General features: G+C 48.5%; 1 protein-coding gene across 5 annotated transcripts in view; it reads right to left on the bottom strand.

The window, feature by feature from the left end:
• TBC1D1 (TBC1 domain family member 1) overlaps positions 1-19,196 on the bottom strand; it is a 227,163-nt gene that overhangs the window by 19,136 nt on the left and 188,831 nt on the right. For all 5 annotated transcript variants that reach the window (XM_078446215.2, XM_078446213.2, XM_078446212.2 and 2 more), the window contains 2 exons: positions 15,585-15,743; positions 762-1,006 (listed from right to left, as the gene is read on the bottom strand). In XM_078446215.2, coding sequence (XP_078302341.1) covers positions 762-1,006; positions 15,585-15,743 — 404 coding nt within the window. The remainder of the gene's footprint in view (positions 1-761; positions 1,007-15,584; positions 15,744-19,196) is intronic.

Here is a 19,196-nt window from a genome sequence, read left to right as displayed (position 1 = left end):
TTGCAGTGGCAGCACTTACACACACCGCTGTTTGGTTTTCTTTTGCTCTGGCCTGCCCCCTGCCACTTGTCCATTCAACAAATACCGACCGGGTGCCTACTTCATCCCAGGCACTGTTCTAGGAACTAGGGATGAAGCTCCAAGACAGGTAAGATCCCTCCCTTCTCATGGTATGTTTTAAGAGAAGTCAGAAGATACACAGGTCAACAAGTAAGGAAACAAGATAGATACTTTCAGGCAGTGAGTGTTTCATGGCAAAAGAAACGAGGCGGCATAACACAGTACACGTGCCTGGGGAGGGGTGAAGTGTGGGACACAACATCAGGTGGTCAGGAAGAGCTTCTAGCAGGATTCGGTATTTGAGCTGAAGCCTGGGTGTGCTGAGGGGGATCCCTGGCAGAGGAAGTGGCTGACACAGTGGGAGGCAGAAATCAGATCCCCCGAAGGGGGTGTGATGGAGGGTAAAGGGAGGGCCCGGAGTCAGACAGGGCCGGCTTTAAACCCCAACCCCGCCACTCGCTAGCTGGGTAACCTGAGCCTCAGTCTTCCCATCTATAAATTGAGCTGATGAATAGCGTCTCCCTGAGGGCTGCTGAGGGGAGAAGGGCAATATGAAACGCCTAGCACATGGGCAGTGCCCGGCAACGACAGCTACTCCGGTGTTAATGGACGGTGGGGAAAGTTCCTCACAGAGACCTGGAAAGGGATCGTAAACATTTTTGGCATTTGTCTCTGGCATACGCATAAGGAGCGCTCTCTACCTGTAAAATAATCATGTCCGGCCGGTACTGTTTCCGCAGTCCCATTTCAAACATCAGGAACTTGAGCATGTGAAATGCCTCTTCCTCACCCATGTGAAGCAGCAAGATGCCCGCTACAAAGCTGAGACCCTGGCAGTACCCCACTTCCTGGTCGAGAAGCGAGTAGGCCTTCAGAATGTTGTAAAGTGAGAGCTGGCCCGCCCCCAGCTGCGCCGAGAAGTACGGATGTGTTGGAAAGGTTCGCCCTGCAAAAATAATACACGTTAGTTATAATAATCAACAAAAAGAAAAGAAAGAAAAGAAAGCAAGCTTATTGAACCAGAAATCCGATGTGCTTCAGGTTAAAGAACAGATCTTTGGAAGGTGGATTACAAACCAGCTCTGTCAACAAGAGTAGGTGGTTGCTCTTAGAGTAACGTTAGCAAGTAAAAAATCGGCAATGATCCGTGCCTTCTTTGACGGTGCTTCAGGTGAAAGAAATGAGAACCACCTTTGGTCCTGCAGTTATCTGGATTTCAATGTACAACAAAAAGAAAACTGTCGATCCTCTGAATGTACCTCTACTCTCACAAGGAGGGGACAGCTGTGGCTCTGTTACCAGCTTGTCCCACCTCACCCACCTGCAGCCACAGGCCTCGCCTTTCTATGGACATGCCCCAACCAGCTTTTCCATGTTCTGCCTGCAAATGCTTCACGCCACATGCATATTTCTGTACTCTTAAACCACAGGCAGCGCTTTGAAACAGACCGAGAAGCAGCAGGTGTTTTCTTTTACACAAAACAGTTACCTTCCAGAAAGAAAAAGAAAGAAAAAAAAAAAAAAAAAAAAACCCAAACCCTCAACATCCTGATTATTTTCATAAAAAGCTGGTATTCAGATAAGGTTTAAGGACTTCTTTTGTCCCGTAGGCTTTTGTGGCTGATACCTGTCAAATACCACCTCACCCCCCTCCTTCTGGAATGCGCATGACAGGGAAATGTGCTCCCAGGGAGAAAAGTACTTGATTGAGAGAGGAAACGTCTAGAGCCAAGCTGAGGGCCAACCTTGGACCCAGGTGAGAATTACAGCCTTGTCTGGATCAGTAAAGGCAGAAGGTGCATCTAGGCCACAAGTTCATTGTTCACCTTATTTAGCCTCAGCAAAGGGAGGATGCATTTATGTGTTCTTCCTCGGGCTCATGAGAAAGCACTTAACTAATCCAGATCGGGTTGTCTGAACTTGACTTAAGAGGACAGCCACGGCCTAACTACTTTCCTGATCTCTTGTCCTGCATTCATTCAGTGCCGGCTCTACCTCTTCCCCCAACAAATCATCCCCAAACACACCCTGAACACGTCACCCCCCACTGCTGGAAAGCAATCAACAGCCCCCGGTGCTCAAAGAACAAATCCTACCCCCCCCAGCCTGGGAGCTCTGCACACCTCCTCACCTACTCTCCCCGCCTCATCCTCTACTCCAGGGCATGGCCGGGGAGCAGGGAGGGGGTGTTCAGAGGCTCTGAACCTCCCTGGGCTGCGCGCAGCCCTGCAAGTGTGTGTGAGAGCATGAGAGGGTGTACTATGCCTCCTGTGCATTTTCCTAGTCTACAGCATGTAACAACTGTGGTGACAGGCACACATGTAATTAAAATTTTCCTTCAGCCATATTAAAAAGCAACAGGTAAAATTAATTTTAAGACTGTTTGTTTAACCCAACATAAACAAATGTTATTTCAACAGATAATCAATACACAAATTACTGAGACATTCCGCGTTCCTTTTTTTCATATGAAGCCTCTGAAACCAAATTGTACTCCTTGTACTGACAGCACATCTCAGTTCGGAGCTGCTGTATTGCAAGTGCTCAGTAACGCCTGTGCCCATTGAATTGACAGCGTGAGGTATCGCTTTCCCTGGATTCTCAAAGGGATCAGGGCAAAAGTAGACAGGAAGCTCTTCACTCCGTTTCCCCCACCTGCTTCGAAGCGGACGGGGCTCTTCCCACCTCTGCGTATTTTGCGCGTGCCCCCGCTCCAGCCCAGCATGCACCCCTCCCTCCGACCTCCTCTGGGTCTCAAACAGGTACAGGAGGCGGAACACACAGACCTCATGTGGCGTGCAGGAACGCCGGGGAAGATCGGTCACCTTTCAATCTGTCCGTGCTGGCGCTTCTGCTAGTCGGGCCGCCCTCTCGTGTTAGATGCTACCCCTCACAGAAACAAGAGCCAGCACTAAATGGCCTGTGTGTGGAGGGGGCATTTTTAAACTTACTTTTATGATCACAGTTGACATACAGTGTTATTTCAGTTTCAGGTGTACAGATTTGACAATTCTGTACCTTACTCAATACTCAACACGGGAAGTGTAGTCACCAGACGACGTTATTACAGTACTGACTACCTTTCCTGTGCTGTACTTTTCATCTCTGTGACTTATTTCATAACTGGACTTCTTAATCCCCTTCACCTATTTCACCCACCCTGACACCCCTCCCCTCTAGCAAACACTGGTGTCTTTGTATTTATGAGTCGGTTTCTGGGGGTTTTTTTGTTTGCTCATTTTTGTTTTTTAGATTCCATATGTAAGTGAAAGCATGTGGTCTTTGTCTTTCTCTGTCTTATTTCAGTTAACATTATACCCTCTGGGTCCATCCATGTTGTAAATGGCAAGATCCTAGTCTTTTTTATCGCTGAATAATACTCCATGTATATATACCACGTATTTATCCATTCATCTATCAATGGTGGACATTTCTCATTTAATCCTTGCAAAGACTCCTACTAAGATGAGCCCAGCAAGCCAGGGAGTGACTTCTGGCAATTAGAGCACTCAACAATTATCAGATTTGGGGCGGGGCATTCACAGGCATCGTATCCCGTGTGATCACAATGGCTGTGTGCTTAGAAAGGTCTCGTGCTGGGTTTAATGCTCTGCTGTCCCACTGTCTTGAAATTCTTAATAATTTTTGGACAAGCGATTCTGCATTTTCATTTTGCAACAGGCCCTGCAAACTGTACACCCTGTTTGAGGCAGGCGGCCCCCTAGGAAGCTTCAGGGATTGCTCCAGCCGCCTTCCCCGCAGCTTTCCCCCCAAACAGTATGTTACGAGAGAGCAAACCTTAGGCCAAATTCCGCCCAACACATGACCTTTATCAGCATGCTGACGTGAAAAAAAGAACCACATGAGAACTTCTCATGCTCTATCTTCAGGCCTCCAACAAGCACCTCTTGGAAAAGGTTCAGCTGGAGGAGGGTCCCGGGACAGTCTGACGGCAGAGCCAGGCCACCAATGGTGTCACACCAAAGCTCCATGGAGCGCAGGACCCAAAGGGCGCTGGCCTCAAGCTCTGCTCCGCAGTCGCTGGTGGCAAGGCCCGAACACTTTCTGATCAACTACAGATCTGGAATGTTATCCAATTTCACCAAGAAAAACTTCCACGTAGCGTCTCCTCTGCTAAGAACAAGCCCTCAGATGCACACTTGGAGAGCATCTGAAGTACATATGCAAACACCTCTGGACTGTGGGTCCCTGACTTAGGAAACTTCAAAAAGCCATCCACACACTCTACGTGGGGACAGGACTTATCTTAGAAGCCCATACATCACACTGATAATACTCCATGGAGCGTTTTAGGAAGTCACCACGCAGACAGTAACATTACCCGCATTTTACTGAGAAAAACGCGGTGGGTGAAGGCCCTTCAGTAAAATCACCCAGCTATTAAGTGGCCAACCGAGGATCTGAACTCCGGTCCCTAACTCTGGAGACAGAGTTCTCACACCGTAGATGTCAAAGGAAAAGGTATGGGAATCGGGGAAAAATAGCTATTACCACGCACAGTGTCCCCAGCTCACAGCACGAGTTGCCAGGAGAGCCAAAGTCCTGCCTTCCTTTTTTTCATGGAGACTTCGAGTCCTCTGCCGCCTCAGCAAAGCATTCCCCTGGGGAGTCCCAGCTCCTCCAACTCGGTTGGTGTTTTCTGCTTTACTTCTCACTCAGCGCTTTCACACAGTCCCTTGTACCAGGCACTGTTGTCTCCGTTTGTTCCAGCTGTGTGACCTTGGGCACTCGGTGGATCCCTGAGAGCCTCCCCTTCTTGCCCGGAAGGAGGGAGTGTGACTGCACTCGCTGGGGCTGCCGTGAGGACTAGACACAAGAGGGTGTGCGTGCCTGCTGTGACGCCACACATAGCTGGCAATGAATAGATACCCGCCACGGGGGCCCCACGTGACCACCGAGCCTGGGTTCTGACGACGACGGTTATTCATGGGAAAGGTCTGTTCAAGCAGCAGCACACATTAGGCCTGCTTCGTGCACCAAAGAACACGCAAGCTAGATGTGGGCTTTCCAAAGTCCTCATGTGAGCATGCTAACAGAATCCTTCCCCCAGCCCGGCCTCGGTGCTCCCCTGGGGACAGGAACTGTGCCACGGAACTGAAAGATGCACCTTTTTTTTTTTTTTTTTTGGCCCTAAAGAGACTCACAGTCTGGTAGGGGAAAAAAAAGGGGAGATAAAGCCAGAAAACTCAAATATTCAGCGACCACAGGTCTTACACAGGGTGCTGAGGACGGGAGGTGGTGGCCCTGCCTTCATGAGGCTGTCACCTGAGAGAGACGATTTCACATGACTGAAGATACTAGCAGTTCTCTGCCATCGCATGGGGACAGCGAGCACTGGAAGGACAGGCACAGAAGGACAGTTTATAGAGATGAGCCCGAAAGCCAAGAGGCCTGGCCCAGGCCCAGGCCAGGAGTCCAGGAAGGCTGTTTGGAGGAAGTGACTCTTCAGCGGAACCAAGCAGGGGAAACAGGTGTGAACCAAGCAGGCCGGTGGGGAAAGCATGCAGGCAGCAGCGATCACACAGGCAGGACCCCCAGGTCTGGGGTCGGCCCATCAGGAGAGAGGACAGGAGAGTTAAGAGCAGGGCCTGTAAGCAAAGGGCTTGGAAAGCAGGCTTAGCCCATGGGCCGTGTGAGGGCCATGGAGTCAGCACAGGTCACTGAGGGGTCAGAGACATGATTCCTCGCTAAAGAAAACTCCAGGAGCCGGCCTGCAAAACAACCCAGGGCAGGCAAGGGCCAGAGGACGTCAGCCCGGACACGAGCCAGGGAGCGGTCACAGGCCCTTACCCGGGAGAGCAGTGGTGGGGCAGTGTGACCAGCACTGGACTCTGGACTTACTCTTGGGACAGGCTTAGACTGAGGAGAGAGGGGAGAGCAGGCCGCGGCGTTTCTAGCCTGGGAAACCAGGTGAGTCATCAAAATGAAGAACTAATCAGGAAGAGCAGACAGGGTAGAGGGTGGGGCAAATTCCTGTTGGGACCTATTAAGCTTGGAGAACCTCATAAATGGAACCAACTCAGTATAGTTCTGCAGTCGCTCGACCAAAACCCTTGAAGGAAATGCATTTCACAATTCAGAGTCTGAATTTTAGACAGGTGACACATTGGTTGTATGTTACGTAACCCTAGCAAGGGGGCTGAGGATCGCAGCGTCATCACACTTACGATTCTGCAGCGATACTAATGCAAAGCCACACTAAGGAGAACAGCAAAGTCTATGAAAGGCCTCATGGCAGTTTGAGTCAAACTTTGCCTCCAAAGAGTCCAGGACTCATGACGTTCTGCCAAAAAGGAGTTACAGAAAAACTTTTGGTTTTCATCAGCCTTTTGGGTTTTGGAATTACAGATCTAGGACTACAGACCTGTGTTAATTTCTATCACAATTTACAACAAATTAGGTGAGAGAATACATCACAGAATATTTTTAAGAGAAAGTACCCTTCTGCTTCCAAATGCTTGAATTTGGTTTAGCAAGCGCTATTCACTATTCAACCTTGTTCCCGGAGGACTCACTTTTAAAAATGTTTTTAAATGTTTTTATTTATTTATTTACTTATTTATTTATTTAAAGAGAGAGAGAGAGAAAGAGAGAGGAAGAGAGAGGAAGAGAGAGGAAGAGAGAGGAAGAGAGAGAGAGAGAGAGAGAGAGAGAGAGAGAGAGAGAATATCCCAAGCAGTCTCCACACTATTTGCAAAGAGCACAACATGGGGCTCGATCTCATGAACCGTGAAATCATGACCTGAGCCAAAATCAAGAGTCAGACACTTACTGACTGAGACACACAGGCTCCCCTGGAGGACTCACTTTTATGAAAGTGAAAACAGGGTAATTACCCATACAGAAGGGACCGGGTAGGAAGTAGAAAGCTAGGGGACACTTGTGAGGAACAATTAGGTTTTATTTTAAGCCCTCGGAAACTTCACAAAAAGGGAAGGAAAGGAAAGGTAACACGTGTGTGAGGTAGGATGCACATCTTGGACCGGGATGGACAGAACTTGGTTCTCAGGCTCAGTCTTAATTCACCCATGCAACCTCAACAAGAGGTGTTATCCTTCCCATTCTTAATAGTGGAGAAAAAACAAAACAAAACCACCACAATGTAGAACTTAGCTGAGTGTCTTACATAAAACATGACAGATGAGCTCTGATGGAGAGAAAATCTTCCTATGTGGATCTGTCCACGAGGCAACCTGGTCAAGTGTAGAGGAGTAGCCCACAATTCCAACCGCAGCATGTGCAGCTCGGAATGGACCACCAAACCCGTCTGACACATATTTTCCTCTTCTTTAAAGGGCAGAATGCATACTTTGTGGGGCTGGGAGTACATACACGTTCAATGCCCCACACAAGTGGGTGCAATTAATGGTGCTCAAGCATGGGCAATGGTCCTCAGATCTGCCACACGGAAAACATACAAAAACCCAGCTTCCAACCAAGACGGGGAAAAAAAAAAAAAAAGGATACACACAACAGCTCTGTAGCAAAAATGCACAACTTCTCTTTCAAGGTAGAGGCACAACTTTTTCTCTGACTATAAGGTCCCACCTAAGTTTGAAAACCTCATGTTCTAACAAACTTCTGAGGCAAAGTATAGGCCTAGCAACTGATTTCCATGGAATTTAGAATTTCATCAACACGTGGAACTGAACGCTGATAACAATTCCAAATAAAAACAGTAATAAACAACATCACCATCTAGATTCACCAAAACACCAGTGAGCCCCAAACTTCCAGATCTTCAGGAATTACCCAGACTGGTCTAGTCTCCCATGTTGCAGTGTCAGAAGCTGTCACTGATTTTCTTTATGCAAGAAACCTGTCCACACAAACCTGACTGAGCTGCAACATATGTCCCAGTGTTCCCAATGCCATTCCCAATGCCATTTCCTGTCTCACAGCGTCTGGGACTAGGCACAGCAAGAGAGGCCCCTGCACCGACTCCTAAGTAGGGACAGTCACAAGCTTCTGGTCTTAAGCTCTTGACTAAAGGGACAAGAAGAAGGACTGCCCATCTGACTTCGTAGTGCAGTCTATGTACTGAATTCTATTTGGGGGGATGCTGTTTCCCTACATTACATGTTTCTAGGTCAATAGTTCTCAATGTATGGTCGGTCTTTCGAGGGTCCATGTGGTCCTTCCTCCCTTCTCCAGCTATGTATCTATCTATGCAAGGTTGGCTTTGTCTTCATGTATTTCAAACAACATAAACGCAACAGACTGAATGCAGAAACAAAAATGAGAATCAGCTAATTCTATTTATCCAGACGTTAAAAACGTAAAACAGTGCCTCTAAATTTCTTTTATTTTGGAAAATGCATTGTTCATAATGGTATGTTTATAGGTATGTGTTTATCATAGTTCTTTTAAAAGAACACCGCAGCTCACCCACGCTCTTGAGTACACATCCAGGAGAGGGAGGGAAGGGAGGAGGCGAGCCTGGTGAGCAGAAAATGGACCAGGCCGATTAAAAACGTTCCTGGAGAATCTGCATCTGCATTCACGTAATCCGGTACTGAGTGCTGCAACCCTCCAACCCCATTTAGAAGGTACTAAGTCAGCGCCAGGAAAGAGCCCTGCATTTTATAAAGACCACGTATCTGCATGTTAATCTGCCGCTGGTGACTGGAGTCTTGGGCAGTGCACACATCAGGACTTGTTTAGCCCCTTGGACCTCAATGCTCACTACACACATTATTAACTACAAGTAAAATGCTGCTTACCATGCATGTTTGTTCAAAGTCTGTGCAGATTCTAGAAGAAGGGTCTGACTCAGTGAGAAGGGTAGAAGCTGCACCAGCCTGCCCGCCCACCCGCCTGCCCAGGAACAGCATACTGAGCACTGAAAGAAAGACTCCGGCTTGGGAAAAGTACCTTGCTCCTGCCAACCCTGAGGGAAACGGGGTAAAAACTGTGAAGCCCTTCCTTCCTGCATATGCATCAGGCTACGGTACCTGCCTCTTTAAACACCATTTTATCATCTGCTATGAAGTAGAGAAACGTAGGCCTTCAGATTTCTCTCTAGGGCAGGGTGTCCCTCACATATAGAGCGAGGAGACTGCTGAGTGACCAGAGTCAAATATGAACAGAAAGAAACTCCTTATTTGTGGGGCGACTGGGTGGCGCAGTCGGTTAAGCGTCCGACTTCAGCCAGGTCACGATCTCGCGGTCTGTGAGTTCGAGCCCCGCGTCGGGCTCTGGGCTGATGGCTCGGAGCCTGGAGCCTGTTTCCGATTCTGTGTCTCCCTCTCTCTCTGCCCCTCCCCCGTTCATGCTCTGTCTCTCTCTGTCCCAAAAATAAATAAAAAACGTTGAAAAAAAAAAAATTTAAAAAAAAAAAAAAAAGAAACTCCTTATTTGTATTAGAAAGACATGGAATGATTTTGTGTCTCATACGTCTACGTGGTGACGTGTGCTGGAAAGACCTAGAAGGAGACCCACAATTCAGACGTATTTCTAAATGACCTACAACTTAATTTCATGTAATGCTCAACAGTCTAAGTGTTGACCCTGCTAAGGGATGGTTTTCCAGGATGAATCTTTCCTTCTCTGTCACTTTGAGGGTGAAGATGGGCTTTCTCCCAGCAGTTTCCAAACACTAATGACATCTGAATCACCCGAGCACTTGTAAACATGCACACTCCCGGCCCTCATCTAGAAAAGTCTTCTTCAGTGGCCCATCGGGGACGGTGACCTCAGGAATGTGTGTTTCACAAGGCCTTCAAGGGATCCTCAGGTGACCCGTGCCTGGTTCCAGGAGAAATACCATTCCAATGTCAAGAGTATCCTGCCCAACTCTCTCCACAGCTCACTTGACTTAATCCTGGGGAGACCCATGAGCCCCTCAGCATTGGTTTACTTCACTGCAGCTGCTACGGGAGGCCAGTGGTCTCTCACACACCAGGCCACCTGCAAAGTTATTCGGTCTGCAATTGACAAACAAGTTTCTTTCTTCACTGCTTCCACGAGGGACCTGGCGACTCCTGCGTCTCCAGGGGGTGGTACTGGCAAACCAGCACTCTGACGTGACCCTCTGCCTCTCAGCTTCCTCATCTGCACAAGGAACAGTAACCCTAACAACTGAATGATCTCCAAGGCTCCTTCCCTGATGACAGCTGTGATCCCAAGGTCTTCTGAAATAGTCGCGTTTTAGCTCTGAGCCAAATTTGAGAAATACTGGAGAAAAGATATGCTCTCCGCAACTCCTCACAATTTTAATGAAATAATTTGGTCATCGGTTGTTTCGTGTTGGTCTTCCCCGCTAGAATGTGTCTTTCTGAGAAGGCATGGAATGTACCAGGTGCTCAAGAAGCATCTGTGGAATGACTACTGAATGACACGGGGGCAGAGTGGGGAGAGTGCATACAGAGTGCATCTTCTGTATGCAGATTATTTTTAGGAAACATTTGGCTGGGTCCAGTGACCATCGGAACTGGCTCCTCCCGTGTCTGTGCACATCTCTGCTAAATTCCACAATCAGTGACCTCAAGCGGGTGGCTTAAAATTAGCCCATTTACACTGTGGAAATCTGCAAATTCTATCATCAGGCCTCCTTTTGACGGGCTTGGGGGAGCTGTTTGCCAGCACACCGGTGACTGGCTTGAAGAATAGAGGGAGACATGAAGCCACCCTGCTGTATCACATCCACATTTAGTCCTGTCACTCTGAGGTTCAAGAGTAATCAATATGCTATTTCGGGGATCAATACGTTCCCATAATGTGGTCTTGATAATACCAGAGCCAAGGACAGACCTGCTGAAATTATGCATGTAGCCGTTGGTGCTGTGACTGTTGAGCTGTGACTGTTCATCTGACCTCCATCCTGCCCAAGTCCCCAACTGGACACAGAGAAGTGTTACATAGCAAGACTGCTGTGCAACAAATTCTAGCTACTTTTCTGGGTTTTGCCATCAATGCTTTTTAGCTTCTCACACAGGACTTCAACCCAAAAATGAAACGGCTACGCACCCATCCTCTGCTAACGAACAACCCCATCTCCTACCCAAAGCGCACAGCACTCAGCTTTTGTGGCACGGCCAAGTGAGGCAAATACCAAACAGGGAGGGAGAAGGGAAAACCCTGTCTGCCCTTCTATATTTAGTGTTCTTAAACACTCTCGGCTCATCCTTCACTCTGGAGGCTCTTCTCCTCCTCATCTTTTATGGATTCTAAAAAAGCAAGGAGAAAATTCTTTTTTATAACACTTGGATTACAGCTCCTTTTCTTCAAGATACCAGGCAGGCTTTACACCTTTGGTTACAATATGTTAAGTGGAAGCAAAAATCAGTATGACAGCTCCCATGCTGGATCGTGGACCCCACCATGTCCGTGGATACCTGCTTTGCCTCTCGCTGCAGCACGGGCATGGCTAACCCCGTGTAGGTGTCACTGATGAAGGGGGTGTCTAGAAGTCCTTCAGGGGCACCTGGGTGGCTCAGTTGGTTAAGCGTCTGACTCTTGATTTCAGCTCAGGTCATGATCTCATGGTTGGTGGGACTGAGCCCCACGTTGGGCTCTGTGCTGAGAGCATGGAGACTGCTTGGGATATTCTCTCTCTCTCTCTCAAAAAAAAAAAAAAAAAAGACTTGAAGTCCCTCAAAAATACTATTACTGGTCACCAAAGACTCACTAGACCTCTGTGGAGTATATAAACTATGCCACCGCTTTACTAACCTATAGAACACAGATTAATAAAACAAGTAAATGATGTGGGGGAGGATCGGGAGCAGTTTCTATCTGTGTTCTCAGATTACCTGTTCACATTTTGTTCTGGCTAAATCCCTCCTATCAGGGGAGAGGATGGAGAGCCTCGTAGATGCACGTTCTGAGTGCTGAAAGGTATCCAGGCTGGGATGCCAGGGACAGGAGCCCTGAAATGGTAGAAGACCGAGGAAGGGAGCGTGAAGGGGGTCTCCAGCTAGCTGCTCACTGTCACCGGCAGCTTTTAAGTGTGGCCGTGACCAGAGTGAGAGGCACAGCCAGAAGGCAGGATGTTGGTTGTCATGTGGTCTATTCAGTAGGGAGAGCCAGAGAAGAGAAAAGCTGCAATTACCTGGGGGCAGCACGAATTATTGTAGGTGGAACCAGGCTTAAGAGGCTGGGGCAGGTTCCTGAACTAAGAATGAGTCGCTAAGCATCCTCTGCTCTATTTTCCCTGGGCTGGGTGTGGTTATCCCTAAGGTGGGGAAGCTGTGTTGGCAGGTGGGAGGCAGATCCAAGAAAGACAGAAGCTACAGGGTGTCCTGGAAGGGATACGATACAGACACTAAGATGACCTAGGTTCCAGAACTTTCTGCCACCGAGCAGCTTGTAAGTTGGACAAAGCACACTACCTCTCTGGGCTTCGTTTATCATCTCTAAAGTGGAAATAATATGTGTCCACATTCACATAGTGTTGTGTAAAGTTGAAACCCGACAAGGCTAAGCAATATGTTTTATAAACTATGAAACTGCCTGACTACCTATTATTCTTACTCTTTGCAGGGAAAAACCTTATAAAAAGCTGATTACATTAGCAGCTCATTTCAGAAAATAAAGCAAGCGGCAGGAAAACAAAAACCCATGAAGTTCCAAAATACCCCAATCAACAGGCATTCTGTTGTGGCCAGGATAAAGATGCCGCCTTCTAGGAAAAACTGAAATACGGATTTGGTTTTGGGCAGCACTGCACACCTTTACTAGGCCTCGCGTTAGCCACAGTGCAGACTAAACAACTAGGTGGGCACACGCTGCCCCTTGGCGAGGAGTGAGGGGGAAGCAGTGGCAAAGTCTGCTAGAACTCCCGCGTGAGCGCTCCCTGAAACCCGACTGAGCAGAGCCCGTGGCCTGCACACCGGGGCCCACCGCTGGGTGGTCTTCCCAGCTCAAGTCAGGAGAGCAGTCTGGCTCTGAAGGCTCCCTGGATAAAACCCGGAGACACGCACAGAGGTTTCTTGAAGATGCACTGCTGGAAAGAGCTTTTTCAGGCCTCGGGCGTGCATTCGGAGGGCCCGCAGTAGAGGCCAGGCCAGGACTGGGAAAGAGGTGAGGCGGAGAGGCAGCCAGTGCGGTCGGGAAGGGTGGCTGCAGCCGGCCTCTGGGGGTGCGAGGGGGTGCTGGGAGACAGGCAGGGACCAGAGGATGTGAGTGCAGCCTGGCCCTGCCCGTGAATGAGAAAAGGCAGCGTCTCAACTCTCACGAGCCCAGTGCTGACCGGAGGACAGGCTGCAGTGGGCTCACAGCAGGGGCAGCACCCCCACCCCAGGCCCTTGAGCTGACCTGGCCTTCTCTTCCCCATCTGCAGAAAAGTGAGTACAGGAGAGCAGCAGGAGACAGAGAAGGGAACATCTTTACTGAAGAAGGGAGAACATGGTCCTGCCTCCTCCTCCCACCCCACCGTGGAGTGGGGGGCAGATGCAGAAAACGGCTGTGCCTCCCACCCCCTTCTACCTCCTACTCTCAATTTATTTTTCACTTCATTTCACGTGATAGGAACACAGTGTCATTTTTTTGTTACTCATCACATCAGCAAACACAGCTGCCAGGTCACAAAACTGCTTTCCTTGGGGTCAGTGGGCCAAACGGGCTCCAGCCCCACGCCTTGTACACTGTCCCCACGGAGTCATCATGGTCCGTCAGCATCACCCTTCACCCGGCCAGCCATTTCCATGGGAACACATGGGGATCATGGGCTCAGAGGGCCTCAGGACAGAGGGGCCTTACTGTGGCACACAGCCACAGCGGGGTGAGGTCCTGCCAGTTAACTGTGTGTCTATGGTCGAGAACGGACCTCTCTGTGCCTCAGTTTCCTCATTTCTTAAGAGGATACAGGGCCCATTTCCCAGGGCCGTTACGGGGGTCATGTGAGAGTGGTATGCCAGTGCGGTGGCTCCTGTTCAGCAGCTCAGACTTCTCAGCACCTACTACGTGACGGGCTCTGTCCCAGGAGCTGGGGGTAGGAAGGTACATCAGCCCCAGTCCAGCCCGCAGAGCACGGCATTAGACAGAGAAGGGCAGTAGGAAGGCGCTGCCTATTCATTAAGGACACTGGCTGGGGAGCGAGGGGTAGAGGGCACAGGCCCTGCAGCCACACTGCTCAGCAGCACACCAGCTGTGTTACTTTAAGCAAGTTACTTAACGTCGCTCAGTGTTTCAATCTTCTCAACTCTCAACAGAGATAGAACAATAGGTAGCTGGTCCTGGTGTGAAAACTAAAAAAAGGCGAGTTAAGTAACTTTACATGGCATTTGGCTCAAGGTAAAGTTACATAGTAGCTTTAAGTAACAACGGTAATTGGAACAATAATGAATGTGTAAGTATCATGGAGCGGGACAGAGAGGCTTAGCAGCAGGACCTCATCGTCTGAAGGCACAGTTTCTCAGAGGTGACATCTGAGCTCGGACCTAATGAAGAACTTTTATGCAGTTGACCTTTTAATCTGCTGTGTGGCCAGACAGATAAGACTCGATGCTGTCTGATCTAGATCACACCCCAGATTACTGGGAAATATCCTCACCTCCCGGCTGCTGCACGGCCACTGCGGGGCCCAAAGCACAGACGGACCCTCGGGCGCCCTTGGTGGCAGCAGCAGCCGGGATGGACGTTCCAGAAGCAGGACCATGTCCTCTAAAAGCCACAGGGCCGAGCTCCTGCCACGTGGGGCCAGAAGAGGATGCACCCCACCTGCACCCACAGCCACGGACAGGTCAGGGGCCCTTTCATATACCACAGCTACATCCCAATTCCACGAGTCCTTCACCGGGGCACCTGCGGATACAGCCAATACACTATGTCCATCTTAGCATTTTTTTTTTAAATTTTTTTTTTTTCAACGTTTTTTATTTATTTTTGGGACAGAGAGAGACAGAGCATGAACGGGGGAGGGGCAGAGAGAGAGGGAGACACAGAATCGGAAACAGGCTCCAGGCTCCGAGCCATCAGCCCAGAGCCTGACGCGGGGCTCGAACTCACAGACCGCGAGATCGTGACCTGGCCGAAGTCGGACGCTTAACCGACTGCGCCACCCAGGCGCCCCCATCTTAGCATTTTTAACACTGTTCAAGAGACCAGTGCCACCCCGTTTCCAAAACAAAATGGCCCACCACCCACCCATAAACTGCTTTCCACAATTTTTCTCATAAGTGCTGTTTGTAATTAGTGAAGACCAGGGGGCGGCTCCTGTGATTAGACCAAGCCTTGGTATGGACACTTCTGTTTTCCAGGACGTTCTTTTGGTTGACGATAAAACTGCCTATCAGTATCTGAATTACTGAACTGAACGATGATCACGAGCGGAGCCTTCATGCGGAGTGGAGTCAACAACAGAGAGAGAGACTTTTTATACACTTTCAAGTACATGACTCCAGGCAGCTGTGATTACTCCAGGGCTTTTCCATTTGAACGTCTCAGCAGTAAATTTTGATTGCTAAACCTAAAGGCGGATCACTAAATAACTCAGACAGTCTCTCCAGACTTTTCAAGTGAGTGGACCTTCCATTTTCGTGTCGAACCAAATGTAGACTTACCAAGGTCAATAAGAATCGCGTGCTGTTGGGAGGTGAGCCGTTTCAAGAGTTCTTTGTATGGTGTGTCCTTTGGCTGCTGCTTACTGGGAAACTGGTGTTTGAGGTGGTGCTGCTCTGCTAGGAATTTCCAGATCTCCCCCCGGTGATGACGTGGCACACCTTCAGGAGAAGGGGCAGGAAACAGAGAGATTTTATGCTCAGAGTACGACATAATAATAAAAATGAGTTAGGTTTCACTCCACTGACAGCCTCTTGTTTCATATGAATTAGCAGCGTCGAAAGGGAAAGGAAACAACTAAAATTTTGTCCTGCCTGCTCCCCTTCCTTCCTTCCTCCACACCCCCGTCCTTCCCCCCACCTCCACTGGCCCCTCGCACTTTCCTTACGGCTTTCAAATATATATGATGTTCGGACTGTGCTACACTTGGGCGGGGGGGGGGGGGGGGGGGGTGGATAAGCTGATGAATACGAGCCCCCATCTGGTGCCAATTAATGTTCGAGGGAAAGACTCCCAGGCGTGTAAAACTACAATGCAAAATGTTGTCTCATACGAAGGTTCAGATGAAGGATGGCAAGATTTCACAGAATCCTTCACTTGTGCCAAGATGTAAGACTGTGGGAAGGGTAAGGGAGAGAGAAGACACGTCGGAGGAAGAAAACTCTCCGTGTTTCTCTGCCTCGGGTGCAGGGCGCATGTGTGGTGGGGGCAGGTGGCAGTGGGAAGGGGGAAGGGATTTATTAGAGACTAAATAAAAGGCAAGCTACCTGCACTTTATGTGGCAGCTCTGGGGAACCCCGGAATGTTTCTGAGCTGGGGAGGGGGCAGCCTAATTGGGGAATACGGATTAGACACCGTCTACAAGGTGGGCTAAGAAAGGGACAAGAGGCCGGACTGGCCGCCGTCCACACAAACGTGCCTCAGGCAGCATTCAACTGGGACGGGAAAACAAGAAAAGCCACCCGAGAGCCTCTACTCCACGTTTTCAATACAACTGATTTGACTACGCAACGTGATTAAAAATGTCCTCTGAAACTAGGAGAAGTTCTCTTAAAGCCAATGACGTCATTTAAGGCAGACTTTGCAGGAATATTGACGGTTCTGATTCAGAACTTTTTGGTTCACCATTAAGCTGTTACAAGGCCCGAATGTAGAAATGGGGAGACAAGGGAGCCTGCAGAGTAAGACACCAAATCTGTCTCGTCTCTGACAGGAGTCCTCTGGAGAGAAAAGGAGCCTCTGATTGAGGGACTGAGGTCTCCTTCCTTCCACGAAGAAATGGGACCGCTTTGAACACTTTCCTGCTCATCAGAGCATCTGCCCGGGAAGACAGTTTTCCTGGTTTTCCACTGGCCACATCTGACGGAAGTCTGTACCCTTGGCAAGACAGCAGCGGCAGGTTAGACCAGCACGATGTTGCCAGGTGCTGTCGCCATCCTAAGTACTGCATCGTCGTCCCCACGACCCACTGAGGGACGCTGGATGATGGCCCTTCCTGGTAAAGACAAGGAAGCTGAAGCCCACAGGAACAGGTCCCTCAGCCGAGATCACCCAGCTGGGTAGGAGCAGAGCAGAGGGAGGGACTGTCGTCTCTCTCAGAGCAGTCAGCAAGCTGCTACTCGGGTGGGGACCAGAGAACATATATTTTGTGTTCTTGCCTGGCGGTTAATAATGAAATCATCATTTGTGGATCTGAACCAGATAGTGGTCAATTTCATTTATTACCAGATCCACAAGGAACTATTTAGAACAATCACTCAGCCATCTCCTAGAAATATCCTGGGTACGGTAAGCAATTTGACTTTTCCCTTACACAGCCCAGTTGTAAAAGAAAACAAAAAAGGCGAGCCTGTGGGAGAAATACAGGGCCACACTTCACTGTGACCACAACTCACACCCTCTCTAAATGCTGGTCTTGGCATTAATCTCATGATCCTGTGTAGTGGGTTGAATGGTGGCCCCCAAAGATGTGTGTCTGCATCCTAACCCCTGGAACCTGTGAACATGATTTGGAAAAAGAGTCTTTGTAGACATAATTAAGGTCTGAAAATGAGATCAGCATCCTTATGATACAAGTGGGCCCTCTATCCAATGACGTGTGTCATTACAAGAGACACAGAGAAGACGAGAAGAGCAGGCAATGTGATCATGGAGACAGAGAGCACAGTGACGCAGCCACAAGCCAAGGGATGCCCAGTGTGTCCCTGCCCACACCCTGACCCCAGACTTCTAGCCTCCAGGAGTGTGAGAAGAAAATTTCTGTTTTAGCCATCAATTTTGTAATAATTTGTTACGGAAGCAATAGGAAACTAACACACCCTGACATCTGCCTTTTTAGATTACTCCATTCCTCTCTCCCCGCTTTGAAGAATATCATTGTGTGTGTGTGTGTGTGTGTGTGTGTGTGTTTGTGTGTGTGTGTGTGTAAACACACACACACACAAGCCCTTAACATTTCAAACTATAATAGAAGTAAATGTGGCCTGAAAAACAGTCACCATGTTAAGTGATTTATAGTGGGGCTTTTTCACAAACTATTTTTTTAAAACTGGGATATTTTCCCAAGGTATGAGATAACCAATTTCCTCTTATTACTAAATCATTCCCATTATCTTATCAGACGTTTATTTTTTGGAAGAAGAGAATATCGCTTGTGTCATTGGACAGTACCACATATTCTCGTATTTAAGAGAGCTTAGGTTTTGTGATTTAAAAACAAAGAGTCATGTGAACTGGAGCCAATGTTTTTGCTGAGAAGGACTGGAACAGCCTTCCCCATGCTCAGTTTTGCCTCCACTCGTACCCTGGGCCTGCAGGCAGGGTTCCTGGTGGACAGGAGGCCACCCTCCCCCTGAATATAAACACCTTTTTATTTTTACTGACTTCAGAAGTAATTTGTGCTCACCACTTAAAAAAAAAAAAAAAGCCCTTCTAAAAATGCAAAAGGTATAAAGAAAGTGAAAAACCACTCACTCATAACTAGAGTGAACACATAATTCACCACGCCAAAGCAGGAAGCATTTGAAAGCAGAGAGGAAGGCTATTTATTATTTCACTGGGACAAGCTGTAAACCAGGGCTGTGCCAGGCAAACCGGATGTATGGTCATCCTATTACTCGGATATCTGCAATTGTGTCATGCATGTGTCACACACTATGTGCATATAGAAATATACAACTGTACATGAGACCACACAGTATTTTTTTTTTTCATTTACTTATCTCAGACATCTCTTACACCAGTAAATACAAATCTACTGTGTCATTTTCGAGGACTATGGCACAGGGCAGTCACATGGCAGGAGTTTCTGGTTCTGTTTTAGCTACTGGCTACACAACACCATAATATGCATTCTTCCTACTGCAGTACATTTTTGACTGGTTAATTTCTAGAACAGGTTTCTATATGTGGCATTGCTGGATCACAGGTAAGCAGTGTTTGCATCTGGCCTGAACTGCCAACTGCTGAGGTGCCCTCTTCGCAATCTCAGTCCTAGAAAAGTATACTCCGGTTCACAAAGCTCTACCTTGCTATCTTCAGTGAAATCATTTAAACCCAAACTAAGCTTTGAGTTATTTAAAGCTCTACAGAATTATTCTTCCTTCTCCTAAGCT

The sequence above is a fragment of the Panthera onca genome, chromosome B1 (assembly GCF_046562875.1).
Source record: "Panthera onca isolate mPanOnc1 chromosome B1, mPanOnc1 haplotype 2, whole genome shotgun sequence".
Classification (NCBI taxonomy): Eukaryota; Metazoa; Chordata; class Mammalia; order Carnivora; family Felidae; genus Panthera; species Panthera onca.
Note: the sequence above shows the minus strand (reverse complement) of the source record. Positions and strands in the feature narration are given on the sequence as shown.